The sequence below is a fragment of the Opisthocomus hoazin genome, chromosome 9, assembly GCF_030867145.1.
Source record: "Opisthocomus hoazin isolate bOpiHoa1 chromosome 9, bOpiHoa1.hap1, whole genome shotgun sequence".
Classification (NCBI taxonomy): Eukaryota; Metazoa; Chordata; class Aves; order Opisthocomiformes; family Opisthocomidae; genus Opisthocomus; species Opisthocomus hoazin.
The window spans coordinates 20,712,531-20,733,342 of NC_134422.1; the positions used below are offsets into that span (position 1 = coordinate 20,712,531).

At 39.8% G+C, this 20,812-nt stretch overlaps 1 protein-coding gene across 2 annotated transcripts in view; it reads right to left on the minus strand.

Annotated features, from left to right (window-relative positions):
* Window positions 1-20,812, minus strand: part of FIGN (fidgetin, microtubule severing factor) — a 104,673-nt gene that overhangs the window by 2,578 nt on the left and 81,283 nt on the right. For both annotated transcript variants that reach the window (XM_075430348.1, XM_075430347.1), the window contains one exon: window positions 1-7,044. This exon is cut by the window's left edge and continues 2,578 nt beyond it. In XM_075430348.1, the coding sequence (XP_075286463.1) occupies window positions 4,796-7,036 (2,241 nt within the window). In that variant the 5' untranslated portion in view covers window positions 7,037-7,044 and the 3' untranslated portion in view covers window positions 1-4,795. The remainder of the gene's footprint in view (window positions 7,045-20,812) is intronic.

The window sequence follows — 20,812 nt, forward strand, 5'->3', positions numbered from 1 at the left end:
GCTTCAGTTCATGTATTGGTTAGTCACCAGCACAGCTGGGCTTTTTTTGAATTCTGAAATACTAGTATCTCCATGTTTACTAATGTGCTTCATATAAATCTGCAGATGATTAAATGACTTCTCTTTTTTTTTTAAGTAAAGAGACAAAGCTATTGTTTGGACATGGTGTGTATGCACATATAAATATTATATACACACATGCACACATACAAGATGGAAAGGAGTTAGTGCTGTGAGGACACGGTTAGCTTTCAGAGCTGATGATGAAAACCAACAGACAAGACTATTATACATTGGAGGGATGACTTTTCTAACAAGGGCAGAAACCAGGAGTAATTCCTTCAAGTCAACAAGGTTATACCTCCTTCAGACTGGTATAAGTGAAAGGGTAGGAGGCCCTACAACTTTTGGTGGCCTTGTTTCATGACAAAGCGTATCCTTCAGATCTCAGTAATGCACTCTCCCTCGTGACGGACGGAGCTTCAGAGAACAATGCAGGGGGGTTAGAACAGCAGCCCTTTACCTGAAGTTGCACATATTTGCAGACAGTGAAAACCCTGGTCAGATCCCCAAATTTGCTTTCAATATATTAACATCTTGATCCAGGAATTAATTTGGATCTTTTCGGCTAGGTGATCCCCTAAAGAAACATCCTGTGAAAAACCACCCAAATATGACCTTGTACCGTTTTACAGAGCACAGCCTCCGAATAGCTGGTAAAGACACCCAGGTGGTGTTTGGCCTATGTATTTTAGTCAGATGGTTGATTTCCCCTTGGTAGATTTGTAACGCTCAAGAAAACATTTTGCCCATCTATCTGCATTTGAGTAGAATACAAACTAACAGATAAATAATCCATGTGAAAGTAAATAGCCTTAAAGTGAACTGCCTTCACATTCCATTGATCAGCACAGTCAGCAAACTTTTCTGTATTGTCACTAACGTTCTAAACATTTTGGAGAGAAACACGCCAGAAGTATAGAGTATTTCCATTTCTGTCTCACATAAGGTCATTATGAACTCCTCCTTGAATTGATATTGATCCTTCAGCTTGCAGAAATATTCCTCCAATTTATTTTATTTTTGTTGCCGTATGAATTGTTACTGAAGGTACAAGGAAGAAAATAAGCTGATGTAGAATGGGATCCACGCATGAAAATACAACATAAAGCATCTGCAGTGATAGGCTGACACAGCAGATGCGCTTTAACCATTTCTGGTTCCTTAAAAGCCAGGGCTGTGCTAGTGGCCAGGCAGCCCCTGCCAACCACTTGGGCATTTCTGTGGCAGCAGTCCCCAGCTTTGCCCAGTCGGAAAAGACAGCAAATGGCTTTCTACCATGGAAATGTCAAAGACCAGCAAATATTTCGTCCTAAGGTCACCATTAGAACATATTTTGTCTCTCTTCTCAAAAACAATCCTAACCTTTGGGATCCATTCAAGTTCAGGATAGTGCTTCAGCCCTTCCTGGACACTGCTTGACAAGAAGGCTGCTGGGAGGGGGGAAGGACCAAAGGGGTGAAGGCATGCCAAAATCTTCTCACTGGGGAGAAAACAGGGGCTGAATCTGGGAGAAGGGAGGAAAGCAGTAAGAAGGCCAGGACATGGCAGGGGATTCAGCCAGCTCAGTCCCACCATACTGGGGAAATTCCATCAAAGGAGTGGCCAGAAACCACTTGGAGAAGGGCTGAGGTGCCTCCTGTTAATGCTACCTGGCCAATCTCTCACCGAACTCAGCAGGCACGCTACCAGAGCGATGCCAAGGACAGTGGCTGGTACGGAAAGATTTGGGTAACAGTCTAGCTCTGTCTTCCTCTCCTTGCAGCTGCTGTGATAGGGGGGCAGTTTTCCGCTTCTGATGCCCCAAAGCTGAATCAAACCCTGGAAAGAACAAGCATGAGCATGTGTGTGCCCGTGTGTGGGACCTGCATTTTCACACCATCTCAGTTTCTGCATGCTTCTCACTTTGGTTAACATTTGAATAATCCATTTCCCAGAGCGACATTTTAAAGAGAATGGTTTAAAGCTGGAAGCCAAAAGGACCATCTACAATTTGGTTTGCTTTTGGTTTTGCTACTGGATAAAAAGAGGAAAAAACCCCACACTAGTGGGTAGCTTTCATTTTACCAGCTGCGAAAAAATCTGTTAAAGAGTATGGTTAGGAGAAACAGTTAACAAGAGTTGGTTTATCAAAACTTGGCTGAGCCTTTCAAATGAGCACAGCTCAATGGCAGATATGAAAGGCAATGTCTAAGACAGAAATTGGGTCAGCGATCTGCAATAGCGTACTTGCCAGCGTCATCAGTATGAACCTAGAGCTAGCGGGGACATCAGGATATCCCAGATATGAGGATGGTGGAATGACCGGGGTGAAGCCTGTGGAGGTTTGGGGAAGCAGAAAGACTGGGTCATAGCAAGGACCACAGACTGTAATTGCTGTTGAAAGGAAAACGGAAAAAAAGAAAAAAAAAAACAACAAAAAGAAAAGCAGGTGATGTACTTAAGTCTTACTTTCTATATCCTGAATGAAAGGCACTGTTTTTAAAATGGTACTTTTATGCTTAAAACATAAAGTTTTAGATAGACAAAATGTTTGCCAGGAATCCATCTTAAATTAGATTTTGGTTTATTTGCTCTGTTTTTAGCACTTTCTATCTAAATATATATATATATCTTAAAAGAAAAATAAAAGGAAAGTAATAATAAAGAGTCATAAATTTCCAGCAATATCACAAAATCCCTCGTTAGCTTTCTGAATGCTCTATGTCTCCATTGATTTAACAAAATGAACAAGGTCTGTACAATTTTTGAGAAGACAAACATGATCTAGTAACAGATTGGTATCTCTCTTCTTGGGGCTTTTCAGTGCATTTATTTCATGGTTTTGAATGTACATTACTTAACAGGAACATTAAATGCCAGTGCTTTGCAACAGTTTTGTTACTGTCTCTTTAAAGTAAACAAACAAAAAAAATACATTCAAAAAAGCAAGGCTGTTTTGCTCATGTGATGGCAGAGGCGTTGGGCAGCTGCAACGCGCGCTGCTCCTGCTCAGAGACGTTACCCAACATCAGTCAGCTGTCACCAAAAGAGTTGCACGGAAAGCAGTAAAGGATAAAAGGAAAGGGGGGGGAGGGTGAGGGAGAACTGAGCAAAATGCCACACATGCCAGCTAGTCTTTCCAGGAGGAAGACACTAGAGCATGTTTGTTTGGGGGAGAAAAAAGGGGGGTAAAGAGCACTAACACAGAGAAAAACTTGACTTCAGGGGAAAAAACAGCAGCTCTCTGAAACTTGTTTAGCAGATTCGCATTCCTAATGTAATCTGACTTCTGTGTTGGTGTTGTTTTTTTGCCCTATTTCTTACTTTGCTTTCCAAGAGAAATGTAACAAAACTGAGGTAGAAATAATGGTGGGCACGCTCCAGCCTGGAAGATTTCAAATGGATGCTAAATGAAGCTTGCATTAAGGACAATGGAGCTGTACGTACACAACAAAAACTCAACTTTACGGTTTGGGAAAGGAAATAAACGTACTTTGAGGGTTCAGTTTTGCTTTGTTATTTGTACTGTTTGTTTGGTCACAGTCCACTGCATTGCTATAAACAGCTCTGCAACCCATAGCTCTGCCAGCGACCTACACTGATCCCACTCCCTACAGCTTCACCAAAATAACCTCAAAACTACGACTAGAGCCGCGCAGCAAAGGCCAGCAATCACAGCTTAAGGTAATTTGTCTCTCGGAATCCTACCAAATCTTATATTTGACTGTTTCGGATGCTAACATAAACCGATTAAGTGGCTCTTTTTTCATCTATGCACCTTCTAAAGACTGTATCACGTAATTATCAAGAAGCAATATGCTGAAAGCTCTTACAGTTTACCAACGAGAAAAATCGTTCTGCTCTGGTTTGATCTGACAAATTGGCGAAAGAACCATTTCTGAACACTGGGAAATCCTTCTGTTTCTATTTTTAAAAACTGTAAAGCTTCAGTCATATCCCATTTTAGTTTTTTCCTGGATACATTCAAAGTAATTTTCCTTGCCATTTTCCAATTGTTGAGGTAAACATACATATTTAATATAAAGTAACATTGAAGCCTAGCCTATAACTCTCAGCAGTACATAGTGCTTTCAACACATTCCTTTGAGGTACTGTACAAATCACAATCACTTTCCTGAGTTTTTGCAGACAGAACATTAAAAGAAATGAACTGCAGAAATTAAGGTCCAGATTACCATTACCCTGTTTTACCTGTTCTTAGTTTAACACTGCAGAACAGACAGGATTGAGGAATACTGTTGCTCTTAGAATAGCAAAAATCTGGTTCTCTGTCGCAACACAACCGTTCATCTCTTTAGTCCAATAATGTTTGAAGTTAAAGCTCTTTATATTAGCACATGCCACCAATGTAATTGTGAGGCAAACAAAAAATAAAGCACCACTTCAGGCACTTGACAGCAACTAAATCTCAAGAACAGCAGAATGGAATCAACACACAGGGTTCATGTCCTTCTGAAATCAACCCACTTGCACCTTGCTCCTCGGTGAGTATTGTCTAGCTTGAACAGAACTGAGCATCAACATGCGCTTTCTGTCATGTGTGGCTTTCTCAGATCAGCAGCTCTTGTTTGATGCACTTTTCCTTCAAGTCTACCCTGGCTCTTTAGAGGCAAGGTAAATTGTAGTCTTCCCAGTACCCTTCGCAATTTTAACACTACTGAAAAGGGTTCTCTACCCTATGTAGCAGGTTCTGTGTGTGCCAACATTCATTACATTTTTTTTTTAAGTAGTATCACTGACTGCAACCAAACATTTTGTTCCATTCAACATATGTATCAAGCTCTTTTTGAGATATGCTAGGCTGTATCTTGCAGAAAGCATTTTCAAAGTCTTGATATGTAACTGGCCTCAACTGGCTGGGCATAATGGCTGAAAGGTCTGTGGCTGGCATGGCGTGGAGTGGGCCCACCACGGCTTCCTGACACAAGTGAGCCACATCTAGTCCAGAAAAGCCTTCTGTGCGCTGGACAAGCAGTGCAACCTCCTTGTCATTGAGACAGTAATTGTGCTGTGAGAGCAGTTGTACTATTATCTGGTGCCTCGCTGTGCTGTCAGGAAGTGGGATTAAAAGCCGTTTCATGAAGTACCTTCGAAGAGATTCATCAATTTCTTCCGGTTTACTTGTGGCGCAAATTACTACTATTTGGTCCTCAGCAGAAGTCAGTACAGTGTCCAGCTGCATAAGGAACTCGGTTCTCATCCGACTTACTGGACTGTGTTCTTCACTCACTTGAGAAGAAAGGAGCATATCAATGTCACTAACAAAAATCACCGAGGGTTGGCGACACCTTGCCACGAGGAAGGAGGCATGGACAATTTTCTCCCCTTCCCCTAACCACTTTGTGACAAGGCCAGAGCCAGTGATTTTGAAAAACGTGGCCCCCAGCTGACTAGCTATACATCTGCCCATTAACGTTTTGCCTGTTCCCCGAGGTCCAAATAAAAGGATGCTCCGAGGTAGAGCAGTCAGTCCATTGAATGCATCTGACCTCAATACTGGCCATAAAACCTCCTCCTTAATGACGGCCTTCACTAGATCTAGGCCAGCGATGTCGCTCCAATCCACGGGAGGTCCTTGGTTGATAATCTCATTGGTAACAAGGTCAATGAGGTGTGTGTCAGTATTCTTCAGTTGCTCGTCCACAGAGTGGTTGGATGAGGTAGCTGCACGAAGTCCCGGGCCTTGCATTGGGTGAGGGAGGAGCTGCCTGTGCTCGTCCCCGTGCTCATTCATTACTGGGGAGGTATACTTCCCAAACGAGTCACTCGATCTCGAACCCAGCGAGTTTTTAGCAGTACTATAGGATGGGGGTGTTAGAGCCCTACTGGACTGGCTGCTGAATTTCCTTTGCTGTTCAGAGGACATTAGCTGCTTTGTTGGCTTAAATGCTAAGGATGATGTTTCAGCACTTCTGTCAAAACCATTCCCCCTGTTTGCATTTGAAATGCTGTTGTCAGGCATTCGATACATGGGACTCTGTGTAGATCTCTGTTGGCCATAGCTGTAATTTCCATAACTGGAGTCCATTTCTCCTTGCCCTGCCATGTAGAAAGCTTTCCTTTTGAGAGAGCTGGCTGAACTGTTTGTCAGGGCAGACGGCGCGATGGGCGTCAGACCATGGCCCTGGTACGAGTAGCTGGGGACGGTGGTCGGGGGCAGAGGGGTCGGAGCAGGGATTCCTGATGGCAGGTACGCCGAGGGTGGCGGGGCACCTCCCGGGCTGTACCCAGGGCCAACAGCAGTTTGAGGAGGATAACCGGCGGAAGGGTAGCTGTAACTGGAGAGGTTGGAGGTGCCGTTGTAGCCGGGCACGAGGGCTGGTGGCGGCGGCGGGGGCGGGGGCTGTAGAAGTCCCGAGCTGTGTAAGGGGGACGGATGAGGGGATGGAAGTGCAGGTGCTGGCTGGCCACTGTAACTGGTATGCAAGTACGAGCCATTGTATCCTGCGGCATATTCCTGAGACGGGAGCCCTGAATGAAGGCTGGGAACGGTGTGACTTCCGCAGGTGCTGCTGGAGTAACTGGGTTCCGCCAGGTTACTGGCCACCCCAGGAGAGCTCCCGATGCTGGCCGAGACGTCTGCGGGAGGGAGGGCTGTACTTACCCCAGCTTTGCTGGCGGTGATAACGTCTGGGACACAGTTCATGGGATACACGCTCTCCGAGTTCAGCGACGGCTGCCAGGGCTCGCTTTCATTCTTCCGGCCATTCACCAGCCCCGAGGGAGCTTCAGAGTAATTGCTGAGAATGGGCCGCTCGGCCGGGCCTTCCAAAATGCCAGAGTATTTTTCTGCGTACTTTTTCAGAAGGTTGGAGGCGGTCAGAGCTGAGATGTCGTCGTTGGCCCAGGCGTACTGGTAGGTGCGCTGCAGGTGGCCCCGGTAGGCTTCCACCTTGTGGGCAGGGGACCGGGTGGTCGAAGTGATATCAAAGTGCTGTTCTGGCCACTGGGCATGCTCCGGCGTCCACTGCATCTTCAAGCCTAGGGCGGCAGGAAAAAACAAAGTTAACTGCGAGCTCGGCCTTTCTCGGATGCTTTTAAATGAGTTCTCAGACGTACTATCTATGAACTTCTTCAGCTCTCTGAAATGCTGTACTTAACACTGCAAATCCTTAAGGAAAGCAAATGCAATGCCCTTATGGAGCGGTATAAACCGCTTGGTTTATTGTAGGCACATATACATGGAGACGTATTTTTTTCCGATTCAGTGGGGGGTTATTTGTCAGTTCAAAAAAAATGTAGGTGATGCCAGATTTCTTGAATTAATTAAATAAGAATCAGTACATTTTAAATACTCTGAGTGCAGATTTACTGTTAACATACAAGGCATCCAACTGCTCTGTCCTCTCTCATCACTGTTTCAGTTTTATATTTTAACCAATACAAAAATATGAGACACAGCTGACAGATCACATCTAGGATACCTCTCTTATTTGGTACTGAACACCTAGTTAGCACAGTATAATGCACCCTGCGCAGAACAATATGACACAGACATAGCAGGTCATTCCATAATCCAACTCTCATCTAAAGTGGTCCACGACAGTTTCAAATCTGCTTCGTGGAGTGCAGCAAAGCAATCTCCCAGGCAGCGCTCCGTCGCTTTCATCACACAAAGCCTACAACTCGGTATGAATTACAACTGGCTCCTTTCTGCCTCTCAGTTCTGTTGTTGAAGCTCTGGAAAAAAAACCAAGCATGACTTGTCTGTCGGTCTCCTTGCTTGCTTCCCCCCACGCCGCCTCACAGCCTCCAGGGTACAAAGAAAGAGGGTTTAAAAAAAAACCCACAAAACCAAGAAACAAAAAGGAAAAAAAAAAAAAAAGGATGAAGGAAAGGATAAAGAAATGAAGTCAAGTCCCTAAAAGTTCTGTAGCTTCCACAGCTGGCTGTAAAAAAAAAACAAACCCTATCAATAAAAGAAAAAAAATGCAAATGTCATTTTAAAGCAATTATTCTTGCGAATAACGTAATGTGAATTTTCCCCCTCCCCATAATCCACTGCACATAGTAAGAGCAATTTACAAGCATTAAGATAACCCCCTCCAAGTCATACCTATGCATGGTAGACACGTTGCTGATTTTTGTACAGCTGTATCAAATAGAGCTCCTTAATCTCTCTCGTATTACCAAAAGTGAGTTTTGCAAACAGCCTTGTGCCCTCTGGCACAGATTCCCTGATAAGGAGGAGGCCTAGTCGAAATGAAGCATCTGTGGCACTAGCTCCCCTCTGAATTACTGCAGTCTATTTTGACAGCTTCTACCCCCTCCTGTTTTTCTCCCCAACCCCTTTAGCTCTTCATTGCCTGACTCTGGCATCTGACATGGCCAGCTTAGCCTCGCTGAGCTAAGCCTAACACAGCACACAGTTTGGTAACAGAATGGCATGTTTATTCCCTTCTGACTCCCTCTTCCTTGTTTGCAAAACCACTGCACCAGACACTGGAAGTTAATTAGCAGGATGATGCTGTGCTAATTGTGTTAATTTACAAGGTTTTAGTCAAAGAGAATCATGCCAGGGCTGGCACTGCTGTCATGCTTCCGACTTAATGATTACGAAATACTGAAAACAAGGTGGGAAGGATTGCAGTAATTACACAATAAATGAATAAAGCAACAGATTCATTTGCAATTATATTTCATTGCAGTTGCACTCATTTGCATTTGGGTTCTTCATTTTTATTTTTGGATTCACGTATTTGCAAATCACCAAATCATTTAAATTTAGCCTGAAAACTGCAAAGTACCTCTAACTGAGCCTTATATTTTATTAGTACAAGTACTGCAAATCTCAGTCCATGTAAGCATGCCATTGATTACTTGTGGATTTTTTTTTTCCCTGAGCGTTCTCTTTCTTTCTCATTTTTCAAACACTTTGACAACTTGAGAAAAATGTCTGTTAACAATTATACAGTTATGCTATAAAAGTTAATTCAGAGAAGTGCTTTTGACAAATGCAGCTTGGAGACTGAGTTTTTGGCAGATTTATTTCTTTCATTTAGCGTTAATATAATCTTTTTTGCTAATTGTTTCTGATGTTTCAACCAGTGCCTTTCAGAGGGGGTAAATGTATCATGAAATTGGGTGAAATTATAGAAATCATGCTCATATGAAAAAAATGCAATTTTAATGAGAAACTATCAGAAACTTTTCAGAAATCATACTTTGTTAAATTCAGCCAGAAATCTGAAGAGCAAATCACCAAGAGCCAATTGCAAGTAATCAGTATCTAAAATTCTTCTAGTGTCATGGGATTTACTTCAAGCCTTTTTTAAAAGGGAAGAATATTAATGTTGCTGTAGTGTAGAACGGCCTAACAGACAAATAAATTCATTACCCCACTAAAAAAAAAAAAAAAAAAAAGCCAAACAAAACAGACAAACAAAGCCTATCCGTGTTCTGCGATATTGGGCTTATCGGGTTACCAAAACAGTGAAAGCTTCTGTTACAGAGATGCAGAAGAACTTGAGTAGGTTGATGCTTCACTAGTTACTGACAAACAGATGCCATGGGAAAGACTCTGTACAAAGAATGCACCAAAGCAGCAGAAACTTTTGAAAAAGATGGTAAAATAGGCAGGGATGGAGCAGAGAATCTGGCTGGGCTGCTACTTGTACTGTAGTTATGAATATGCTTTTGGCCCGTTGTCTTTAATGGCTTGTAAAAGGAAGACTATTCAATTTAAAGAGAGAAATGAATGCACTACATCAGAACACAACAACATATATCATACACTACAGACTTAGCCAGCTTTTCAAAATACCTTTCATAAATACTTTAAAAATTTAATCACTTGGTCTTTTTATTTAGAGTGGATCATGGGCTTTTAAAATAAAATAATTCTATTTCTATTCACAGTGGGGAGATGTATTTAGATGGTGTAAAAATTCAATTATTTGAATTTTATTTGTCTTGATTAATTTATTTTCCTTATTATGAGGCGGCAAAAGAATGTCAGAAAATTGGAATTATCCATTATAAGAGGAGGGGGGAAATCACATCATCAGCATTCTTTATTTGGAATAATTGCTAGATAGACCAGTAGTTTCACATTGTCATGCTATCTTTGGATATGCTCACTGCACAATAATTGAAAGTTTATTTATTGATGCATATTAAATACCAATGCATTTAACAAAGGCTGTAAAGGCAGGATTAGGCTTTGATTAGATAAGCTTAAGAGAACAGGACTGTTCTCATCCCATGAAACATGAGCATTTATTCCAGCACATTGCAATCATTAGTGTTGTTTGGAAGCATAGGTTAATAGTTAACCATAAGCATATTTTTTGCATTAGTATGCAGTGAAGAAATCTGTATTTACATGGAGTCCACTGGAATGGCCTGGACTGGGGGGCACAAAGAGCCATTTCCTCAGTTTGATATTAATTGAAAAAGCAGCAAAGTTTTGCTAGGTTTGACTCTGTCAATAGCGCAAAAAAAGTTTGACAAAAGTCAAATGTCTGATTTGGGAGGTAAAAAAAAAGAAGTTTTAGTTTCTTTTAATTATGCAAACACTTCCCCTCCCCCCAATTGCTTAATGTTTGCAGCCACTTCCTCTCCGTGTTTTAAATTGTATTTTATTAGTTGCTTTTTGCTTGAGCTGATACACCTTCCTGAATTTCTTTTGCTAGGAATCCAAATGCTGATATAAACATCTAAAATCAGGTAAATAAGGGCATATTTAGAGGTTGTATTTTTTTTTAATGTAATTTAAACTCTGACATAAACCATGGTCCTGCAGATAGTGTATTTGCTTAATAACTAACTGAAAATCCAGAAGCAATGCAAGGCTGAATGTATTTTTCAAAAAAATCTTTGCTAACTTCAGAATTCTCTGAGCTATCGACATTTTTGAACTGTGTAAACTGTGCTGGTATGGGCTGTAAAAGGCAAAAGCAAAGGATTCTGTTCTTTAAGTACACGTATGTACTTATCAGAGAATTGCTTTTAAGATAAATTTAATACATTATATAGGAGAGGCAGTGTAGGCTTTTTTACCAGTATCTATTTTCCCTTGTCCTGACAGCCCTGCTATACATCCCTTCTCCATAATTCTTCCAGTTGGATCTATCTGAATTACATTTAAAGTCAACAATTTAATTATTCAATTACTTTGAACCAAGTGTTTGACCATATTTTTGTTCTTCTAATTTTGCGCACTTAGCCTGAAAATGTAAAATCTAATATATAATACTTCATCAGTTTCACATACAATAATTCCATATGGCAGAAATCCACCTACATATTCAGATTTATGAATTAAAATAAACAAAACAAACAAACAAAAAAGAAATAATTAATACCAGAGCTAGGAAAAAAATAACATTGTAATCTGAACTCAACAAGGAATAAGCAATGTTCTACACATTCTGGCTGTCCAGTGAGGCCCGATCCTGCTGGGAGCTTGGGTGAGTTTGTGCACACAAAGAGCCCTCTCCACTGGTGCCCTCAGTATTGGGTCAAACTGCTCAGCCCCTGACAGGATTGTATCTGTTACAGGGGATAAAAATAAACAGCTAGCCTTTCCTTTCAATTTAAATAGAAGGGTTTCTGTTGAAAACAGGCATGGAGATGTCCAGAAATACTAGCTAGGATCACACGGGGTGAAAGCACAACAAAGGATTTGTGGTGTCCCACAGACAAGTCCAAACAATGACAATCACCTTCCAACTAAACAACTTGGTTAGCAACGATCTGCTTTAGACAAAGGACACCAGGATGTTCGTAATCCTCTCATCTATTCACACCTCTAATAAAATAATCAAGCTAAAATTAAATCATATGCAGCTGTAGTTTTCTGAAGATACCGGCAGAGGTTGCATTGCACTTCCAAAGATGCTGGGGAACAAAATATAAACGACACGGAGCTACTGTGCATGACGAACTAGAAATAGCGCAGAACACCAACCTTCCCAACCAGCTACCAACGTTTCGGTTTGGATCAGGGGCCTCCAACCGTTCCTTCAACATATCTGAGGCAAAAGAAAATATTTCTTCTCCTGTGGTGTCTCTTTGTTCCTGCCCTGCTCATGCCCACAGCGCCTTAGGTCCTCTCTAGCACAGGTCTGCAGGTTCATTTGTAAACATCAGTAGCTCAAGGAGGTTCTTAACTTTAGGCATGTGGTTAAATATGATCTGAGTAACTGCTTAACACGCTGTTGAAAGGGGGAAGACTGTACTGAGGTGAACAAATGAGATACTTCTGAGAACTGTCCATAACAGAGTCATAGGAACACACTATTGCAAGGTAGTAAGTGACTCCAAAATCATGGCTCTGAGTACCATCAAGCCTCTTCCCTCTAGACTTGCAGGTGGACATGAACTTCATCACATTGCATTGCTTACACGTTTAGGCAAAGACTCTGAAAGCTGTCCCTGCCCACTGAACTGCTGCTCTCAGCCCTGTCACGAATTATTCAGGACACTGAGTATTTACACAACAGACCATAATGATTTTAGCCAAGGGATTGCTTCTTGTGGACATGCAAAGATCAGCTTTGCCAAAACAGCTATCAACTTAAACAGGCACTTCACTGGGAAGCTGCCAGGACTTCTCAAACCTCATACTTCAGAGAGAGCAGAAAGTATTAGTACCTTGAGGATCAGGCCCTAAATCCACATTTTAAAATCCTTCTTAAGCATGGGACAGAGCTGAATAAATGAGTCAACGCCGTAACTGCTGTTTGAGATGTAGGACACACAACTCCCTGGGTTTGTACTAAATCTGATAATATTTTGTAAGACTGTATACTGTCATAGGTCCCATAATAATAAAAATTAATTCAAGATAAAAACATTTCTTTTACACTCCATTTTTTATTAATAAGCATAATTTCAGCTGTTTGAAGGTAGTGCAACTAATCTCTCTTAATTGGAAACAGGAGGGATTTTGAAAAGTGGATTGATCTAATTATGTTTTGCAGGAAAAAAAAAAGGAAAGAAAATTATTCCCACATTTATTTTCTAATTACTCAATGAAGACCTCTGCTCCAGTCCACGAGGAACTCCTTTGACGTTAAAGGATTCGGTGGGAGGAAGAGCCTCCAACTGAGCTGCCCAGCCGTATGGGCCAAACTTTGGAAGCTTTTTTCAGTAAGTGGCAGCCACAAACTCATGAAAGCAGGGCTGGAAAGTGCTCTCTGTATTTTCCTGGTAAAGGTCTGTTTTTCCTCTTATCATACATAGCCTATGCATGCCACGTGCATCAGTAGGAGCAAGCTGTTGGCAGAGTGTTTACAATATTATTCCCATCTAGCAGGGACAGTGAAAACATTTCAATCTTTAAAACAAAACACTTAACTCACAAGTAATATTGAGGATCACATATATGTCAACAGCACTTAAAGATAAAAGCAGTAAGAAAAACGCAACATATTTTAGGAGAGTCTGGACTGCTTAAAAATGAAATTCCAGACATGGAATCTCAAACTAATACATCCCAATTATCTAATTTAAATACTGTCAAACGATTATTCCTTTTAAATCACACTTTCACACCTCACAACAGCAAATTGCAATACATTTACAGCAAATGAGTTCTCTCCCTCCAAGCCCCCTCCCTGCCATTTACATAAAGCAGTGCCTTTGATAATCACAAAGACATTTCTGGCTAAATGGCCTTTAGCAGATCCATCAGCTTCAAAGGCCTTATGAAACAGAAATAAGGAGAAATAATAGTCAAGCAAGCAAAGGGGAACTAGGTCCAGAGATGACACTATCGAATTTTGCCAGCAGCAGCTGGCTGGATTCGTAGGCTGACCAAGCAGCAGCCGATGGACACGGATGGTGGGGACTGGAGCTATTCCTTGGGCACTCCACCGCACCTCCCCGGCTGCTGCCCACCTCGGAGGTGTCGGTTTCTCTGCGGCAGCATTCCTTAAGCACAAAACCGTTCCCAGTTCAATGCTCCATCCCTGCAGTGCAATCAAGTTGATGCACTATTACTGCGTACCATAAGTAAAACCATTTATACATGCATGTGTCAGAACCCTTCTATACAGAGAATTCATCATATTTGTGATTAATTGTTGTTTAAATTGTAGTTTATCTTTAAAATATTTTACTTTATCTATACTCACTGTACTGATTTGCTCATAACACTTTTCTAAACTGACAAGCACACACACTAATGAAGACAATAATTGCAAGGAGTTTTCTTTTAACATATTATGATGCTTCCTCTTCTCAGGCTTTACATTTTTAAGCTGTTTCTGTCAAGTACCTCCAAACAGTACCATGACTTTAAAGGACCTAGCATATTTTGTCAATGCCAAATGAATAAGATCATAATAATTTCTGAGAGAATACTCAGAAGAACAGTAACTGTAAACAAAAGTGAGCATAACTTCAAAAAAAAAATCACTTTTTATAGCCCACTGAGCACACACTTATAGCTATGATGTATTTTTAAAAGATTTAATATACCACATAATCTGCAATTTATGCCTATATAAACATAAGAATCAATATAATTACTGCAGAGTAACCGTAGTGATTCTGAGAATTAAAATATTCACATGGTAAAATATAGTCACAAATTAATACGGAGTTTGGCCACTTGGCACAAGTATTTATGCATATTTGCAAATGCAGAATACTTTAAACCTGGAGCGTGATTGTGTTCCCTCTGAAGCACTTCCTTCAAGTCTCAAATAAAACCAGCTGAAGCTTTTAGAAGTGCAGCAAAATGTATACTCTCTTTTTAAGCAACAAAATAGCAGAAGTAGCCTTTTCCTTGGTTCCCCTTCCAGAATTGGAGTTTGAGGTAGATTTACCTTGAAAGAGCATAAGACAAATCCTTAAAAGCAGAGCAGATAAAATACACTCACTGCTTTATCGTGTTTCTCACGTAATCAACTGCAGCAGGTGAAACACAGAGCCCTGAACTTGTTTTTTAGCAAGTAAGTGAGAGGCAAAAGGAAGGAATTTTCAGCACTAGGAGCCTCATATGGAACATCCAGATCCTGACCTAAACTCTTCCAGGAAAAAAAATTTATATCTGAGAACTGTCATTTTCAAGTACTGGATTCTATTATTTTTTTCACTTCTGTTGCTAATCATGATTCAGTAAATTGTTTCCTTTTACAGGAATTTTTTCTATTCACAGTTAGAGTTAAAGCTTTGGTTCCTCACAGTAAATAAAGCATTTTTGAAACCTTTTGTTCATATATCTTAAATCCATTAAGACAATTTCCTTCTTAAGCTCACTTCCTTTTGCCAGATGAAGATCATCAGCACATACCACACTTGTCCATAGGGACAGCAGAGCTAATGAATATGTATGTTTTATGTCACAACAGAGCACTCCCCTTGTTCTGCAGTATCGACCTTCTCTTATGTGAGTAAATAACAGGTGAGCACTTGTGCATGAGGATAAATAGGGTTAAAACTGCCACGAAGCGACATACTTTATTTGAAGGAAGTGGGTGCACAATAAATAGAGATTTAAGTGATGTTGAATTGTTTTTTATATCATGCTGTTCCAAAATGTTAGAAAATAATCTTGCTCTAAAGCACAAAGCCAAATTACATAGCAGGAGTTATTTAAAATATATTTCCCTCCAATTAACAGCAGCAGCACTCTGTATAAATTCCACTACATTATATTTTTATATATTTCTCAGTCATCATACTTAAAAAAAAATATAATGTATGTATTTCATAGCTTTATGTATAGTAAGAGAAGGTTAATTCCAGAGATTTGTCTAAGCAGCCTAATTCACCTTACAAATATGAAGGTAAAGATCAATTTCAGTAAGTTTCAAGTAACTGTAGTCAGGTTTGACCCATTACATTCAGCTAACAAGAGTGAAAAGCAAATTTATATGGGCCAATAACGCAATGCTCTAGCCTGTAACCAGGAATACTGCTTTCCTTTTAAACTGCTTATTCGAAAACCTACCAACACAGGAAAGGTATGAGCCGTTGCTTTACTGAGATTAGAGTACCTCTGCTAATTAGCTAAATGAGAACAAATACTGATTAAATGTATATATAGAAGTAATCTGATACTCAAGAAAAAAAATCCTTCCTAAGATGACTCCACAAAGCTTTTGCAAAATTTGTTTATGTTATTTATGCATTTTGCTTTTTGGCAATCTGCACATTAATTTTTAATGAAATAGTAAAGAGATGTTGCATCTCACACTTCGATAAAAATATTCTATAGCCAGGACTGGGTGACATAATGCATTAATTCAGTGTCCTTCACTCCTGGGACCTGCGTATAATTTAGTCCAGCCTGAAGAAAATAACTTTGATCTGAAGGCTGTGGAAAAAGCTACATATGAAATGGGTTTTGGTGGGTTTAGTGTTGTTTCTTATATACAAGGCGACATATGAAGATAAACTGCTTTAGAATGCTCCTGACATGGCCCAGGATTAAGAGCAGGGAGCTCTTAGCAGAGCTCATCCACTCTCCCCCTTTCCCCCGTTGTACCAGACACACACACCACACACAGTCCTCTACCGTCAGCACCAGAGCGGCTAGCACCAGCATACACTGCTGTTCCAAAGAGAATATCCCATGTAAAAAGACTGTATTATCAACCCGTATACGTATTTGGTCTCCATTAAAAAAGCCCAACCAAACAACAACATCTATATTTCAGCATGAGAGATGACGTTGTAAGAAGGGATGATGTTATCACAGGGAACCCGAGATTTCCTCCCCAAGGTAGGGAACACCTAAGCTAAGTCATCAGAACTGTACTAATCACGCTCGTAGGGAAAACAGAGCTCCTGCACAGCTGCTTCCCGGGCTTGGCTGCACGAGCAGCTGACCCTTCCTTTCCTTCCTGCCCCCCCCCCCCCCCCCCAAAGCAGAGAAACAAGATTAAAAGCAGAAGCATAGCCAAAGAACTGACATCCTAGAAACACTAAGCTGAGCTAAATCTTTTCCCCATTTAAACCTTTCAATTATTGTATTCCACAAATTCCAAAGATTTTTTCTTGCTCATTCAATAAAATGTATCTGAATTAACTACTGAAAAATGGAATATAGCCTATTTTTTGCAAGCTCTTGGCTTGGGACTTACAGTATTGTTTCCTGAGCATTTGAAAGGAACTATAGAGTGTGCAGTTAGCTTGACAAATTATCCAGGGGACGGGGGGAGGAGGAACAGGGAATTTTCTGTAGATAAATATAGAAATCTCTCTCTATATATATGCATATAGGTTTATATATTTTACACACACACTTGCACCAGAGAGAGAATGTCTTCACTGAGAAATTTAACTCTGTGCATGCTAATATTTTTGCCATATTCTTGGAGTGGGAAGGAAAAAACCCTAACTCCACATGTTATATGTTGATTCTCCTTTCTCACAAAGAGCAAAGTTCATCCTGCAACAGGAAAAGTTGAGCCATGTCCTGAAACACACAGTGTGTCATTGAGAGGGTGCACAGGCATTTCAAGGGGCAGATGAGAATAACGCGCTGGCTTTAAAAACATAAAGAAATGATAAAGCCCAGCTGATAAAATGTCACTTTCCTTTGCAGCTGTCACACAAATTCAGCCTTTTCTGTGGACAGCCTTCAAGAGACAACGAAAATCTAAACCATGCGATGATCATATCAATAACTAGCTGAGCATTGCTGATGGCTTAAATAACAATAAACTGTGTTATTTTTCCTGTAATTTTGTCCATAGTGCTATTGCATATGTAGTCACCCAATGATGAAATAGTTTTAAAATTTGCTTCAGGGTACAGAAGTCAAGTTCCACCGATTAGCATCTCAAAGTGCACTACAGGCACACATTTGTATAGCTGAATAATAGCACTTGTATTTGTATGATGTTTTAAAAACAAAAAAATGCACTATTTTACTTGATGTTTGATGATGCGCACTGATGAAAGTCCTGTCTCTCACAAAATATACGATATGTCACAGCTAACTGTAAGAATTTCAAAGAGAAGGTAGAAAGGTAATGTCACAAAAAGAGCCAAAAAGGGGTTTTGGTGTCACTATGAGACGCCTAGACCGCGAGATTCATGGGATTGGTTCTCCTGTCATTTCTCTGGTTTGAGCTCACAAGAACCACTGAAGTTTACAATTTATTGTGGAGGAGATAAATGCGCCCCACTGTTCACTTCATGATTTTCTTTTTAGGCAACAATTATGCAGCAGTTAATTACAAAAATGATATTTTCTTCACCAGCATTTGGGTTTTGTGTCACATGTTTAATAAAAACTCATCACAGAAAATATTCCCTTAAAATCTAGACAGAGACTTCTAGTATTTGCTGCACTAGCTCAGTTTCTGTTTTATTTCCTATGCCTAATAAGGTGGCTTTCAAACTTTATTGAATGTGAACCTTCCTAAAATTTGCTGTAAACTGGCTGGACAGAAGTCGGATTTCAGCCATGCTTTGAGACCCCAGTCTAACACTCCCCGTTCAGCAGCACCACATCTCCTGTGTGTGTCCCTCTTTTGTCATTTCTCCAGTCATAATTTATTACAAGGATTTAGTTACAAAACTCTCCATCAAATTTTGTGTTAAACAATGTTATGAAAGTGCAGCCACATGAATTTAGTATTAAAAATGCTATACACTATCAACAGAAACATTACGATTATACTAAATATCAGCAACTATCAGCCTAAGTTCTTTTTTCTGTTAACACTTCTTTTTTCATCCAGAATTTGTAAGTAACATATAGGAATGACTTAAAAGAAAGCTTAACATTAATACATTTAAACACACTTAGCATCAAAAATTAAATTCATAAACTAACAAATATTCACTGAAGTATTTGATACCAGTAGTACAAATGCATTAAGATTTGTTTTTACTTTGGAAAAATTTTTTAGATGTTAAAAAAAACCAACAGGTTGAATTATGAGGTACTGTGAAAGCTGTGAGAGTTTTGTGATTGCAAGTGAAAGATTTACAGATCTTAGGGATCTGTAAAAGATTTATAGATAACAATGGAAAGGTGCATTACACTAATCAGAGGAATGCATAGCCTCTGCAAAGCAGGTAGGAGTGAATAATTTTAATTTTCTCTCTTCTTATGGCTTTATATTCTTACACAAGGGAAGCAGAGGAAACCTAAATATGACCCTATTTAGATATATTAACTGAAAAGCCTTTGTAGAATTTTTAAGCAAACAGGATTGTGCTTCCAACGCTGCCCATCTAGTTTTCCAATGTGCTAAATTGGACGGCTACTTGGACAGCTTTCTATTCATTACTGAACTGTGGAAAGGAACCACAGAGGTGGCATTTTCCTTTTAAACCATGTAATGCCTTGTAGCCAGATTCCAAAGCATCAAGGAGAATTTTTTTTTTTTTACTAGACAAGCTGTCGTAATTGAAATGAAGTCTAATCAGACTCATTACTGTTTTCAGCAATTTGCACCACCAAAGATGCTTATTAGGTAACAGTGTTTAATAAACCGCTCTTTAGAAAACTACCAGTAATGAGCTCTTAACAGCCAATCTTTAGCGTGAATGTAATGTGAAAAGTGTTCCTAGCGCTGAATAGATTTTCACATTTAGTAGTGTCATAATTAAGCTCAAGGAATTGGTAGCTGTGATGATAGATTTACTGCAATACAGACTTTTTTTTTCTCCTGAAAATATATTTGAAAATACTTGGGGTTCAATAATATTTCCAGAGCAAATTTTAAAACTGCTTAAAAGACTGTGCTAGACTGGATTAGCTCTGTAAATGGTATTTAATCAGAGAGTATTTGGGGAATGCACAGAGTGCTGTGAGTTGGGTATCATCCACCAGGCATGCATAAAGTTAATATCAGCTAGCTTTGTTTGACTGCTCTTCCACCACTTAACAATTTCCAGTCACTAATATACAAATAATAAATGTTGTTGTCACCAGCTGAATGATAATGAACAAAAATGGCCAATAAAAAGAGATACTTGAAGAAACACTTGTCAGTTCGCCTTTCACAGTAACAGCTGAAAATGCTTGAGAACAAATAAAGCAAATTGCTTTATTTCAAAATAAAATTATGGATGTATAATATACATATGTATTTGTGCATACACACAAACATGTACAACTGATGCCGTTTTTCCTACATTTCACACATCATCAACTCCTAGTAATTAGTTAGCACCAAAAAACCCAAATTCCTAATGTAAAGAACACCACAGCTCTGAAAAGGTAATGTTGTGACATATATTATTCATATAACACAGCCATGAGCAAGAGATAAGTTTTCATCAATAGAGAGTTCAATTTAACTAGACGTACACCTCGCTGCACTAGTCATATCAATATGAGTATCTAACAAATGTTGAAAAAGGCAAAAACAAAAATAAATTTCATGTATAAGCTCTAGCTAATTAAATATCCAGAGTGAATCTTGAGGAATAGCCACTGTTCTCTCACCAGATTGATTTAGGCCTGACATAATATTTAAAGTTATCAATGAGAAATGACCAGGACTACTTTTTCGTCTCCTACTAGAAGAAATACATAGGGATGCAAATGTTGTTTTGCTTTAGATTCTGCAGGAGAATGTTTGTGTCAGCGGCCAAGACTTTGGAAAGAAGCGCGTAAAGATGAGTAATCAACGAAACCACCAACAAAATGATGAAGACTAATTCTCTTGAACTGAGATTCTTGCATCAGAATTCCATGCTAAGATGTTAAGAAGAGTTCCTTTACTGAATGAGTGCTCTCATTACATCTTTCGTACACTCTAGCCCTCAAACTTCATTAATCCCAAATGCAGCCTCTGAGCCTCCATATCTGTTTGCAGCTTTCTGAATC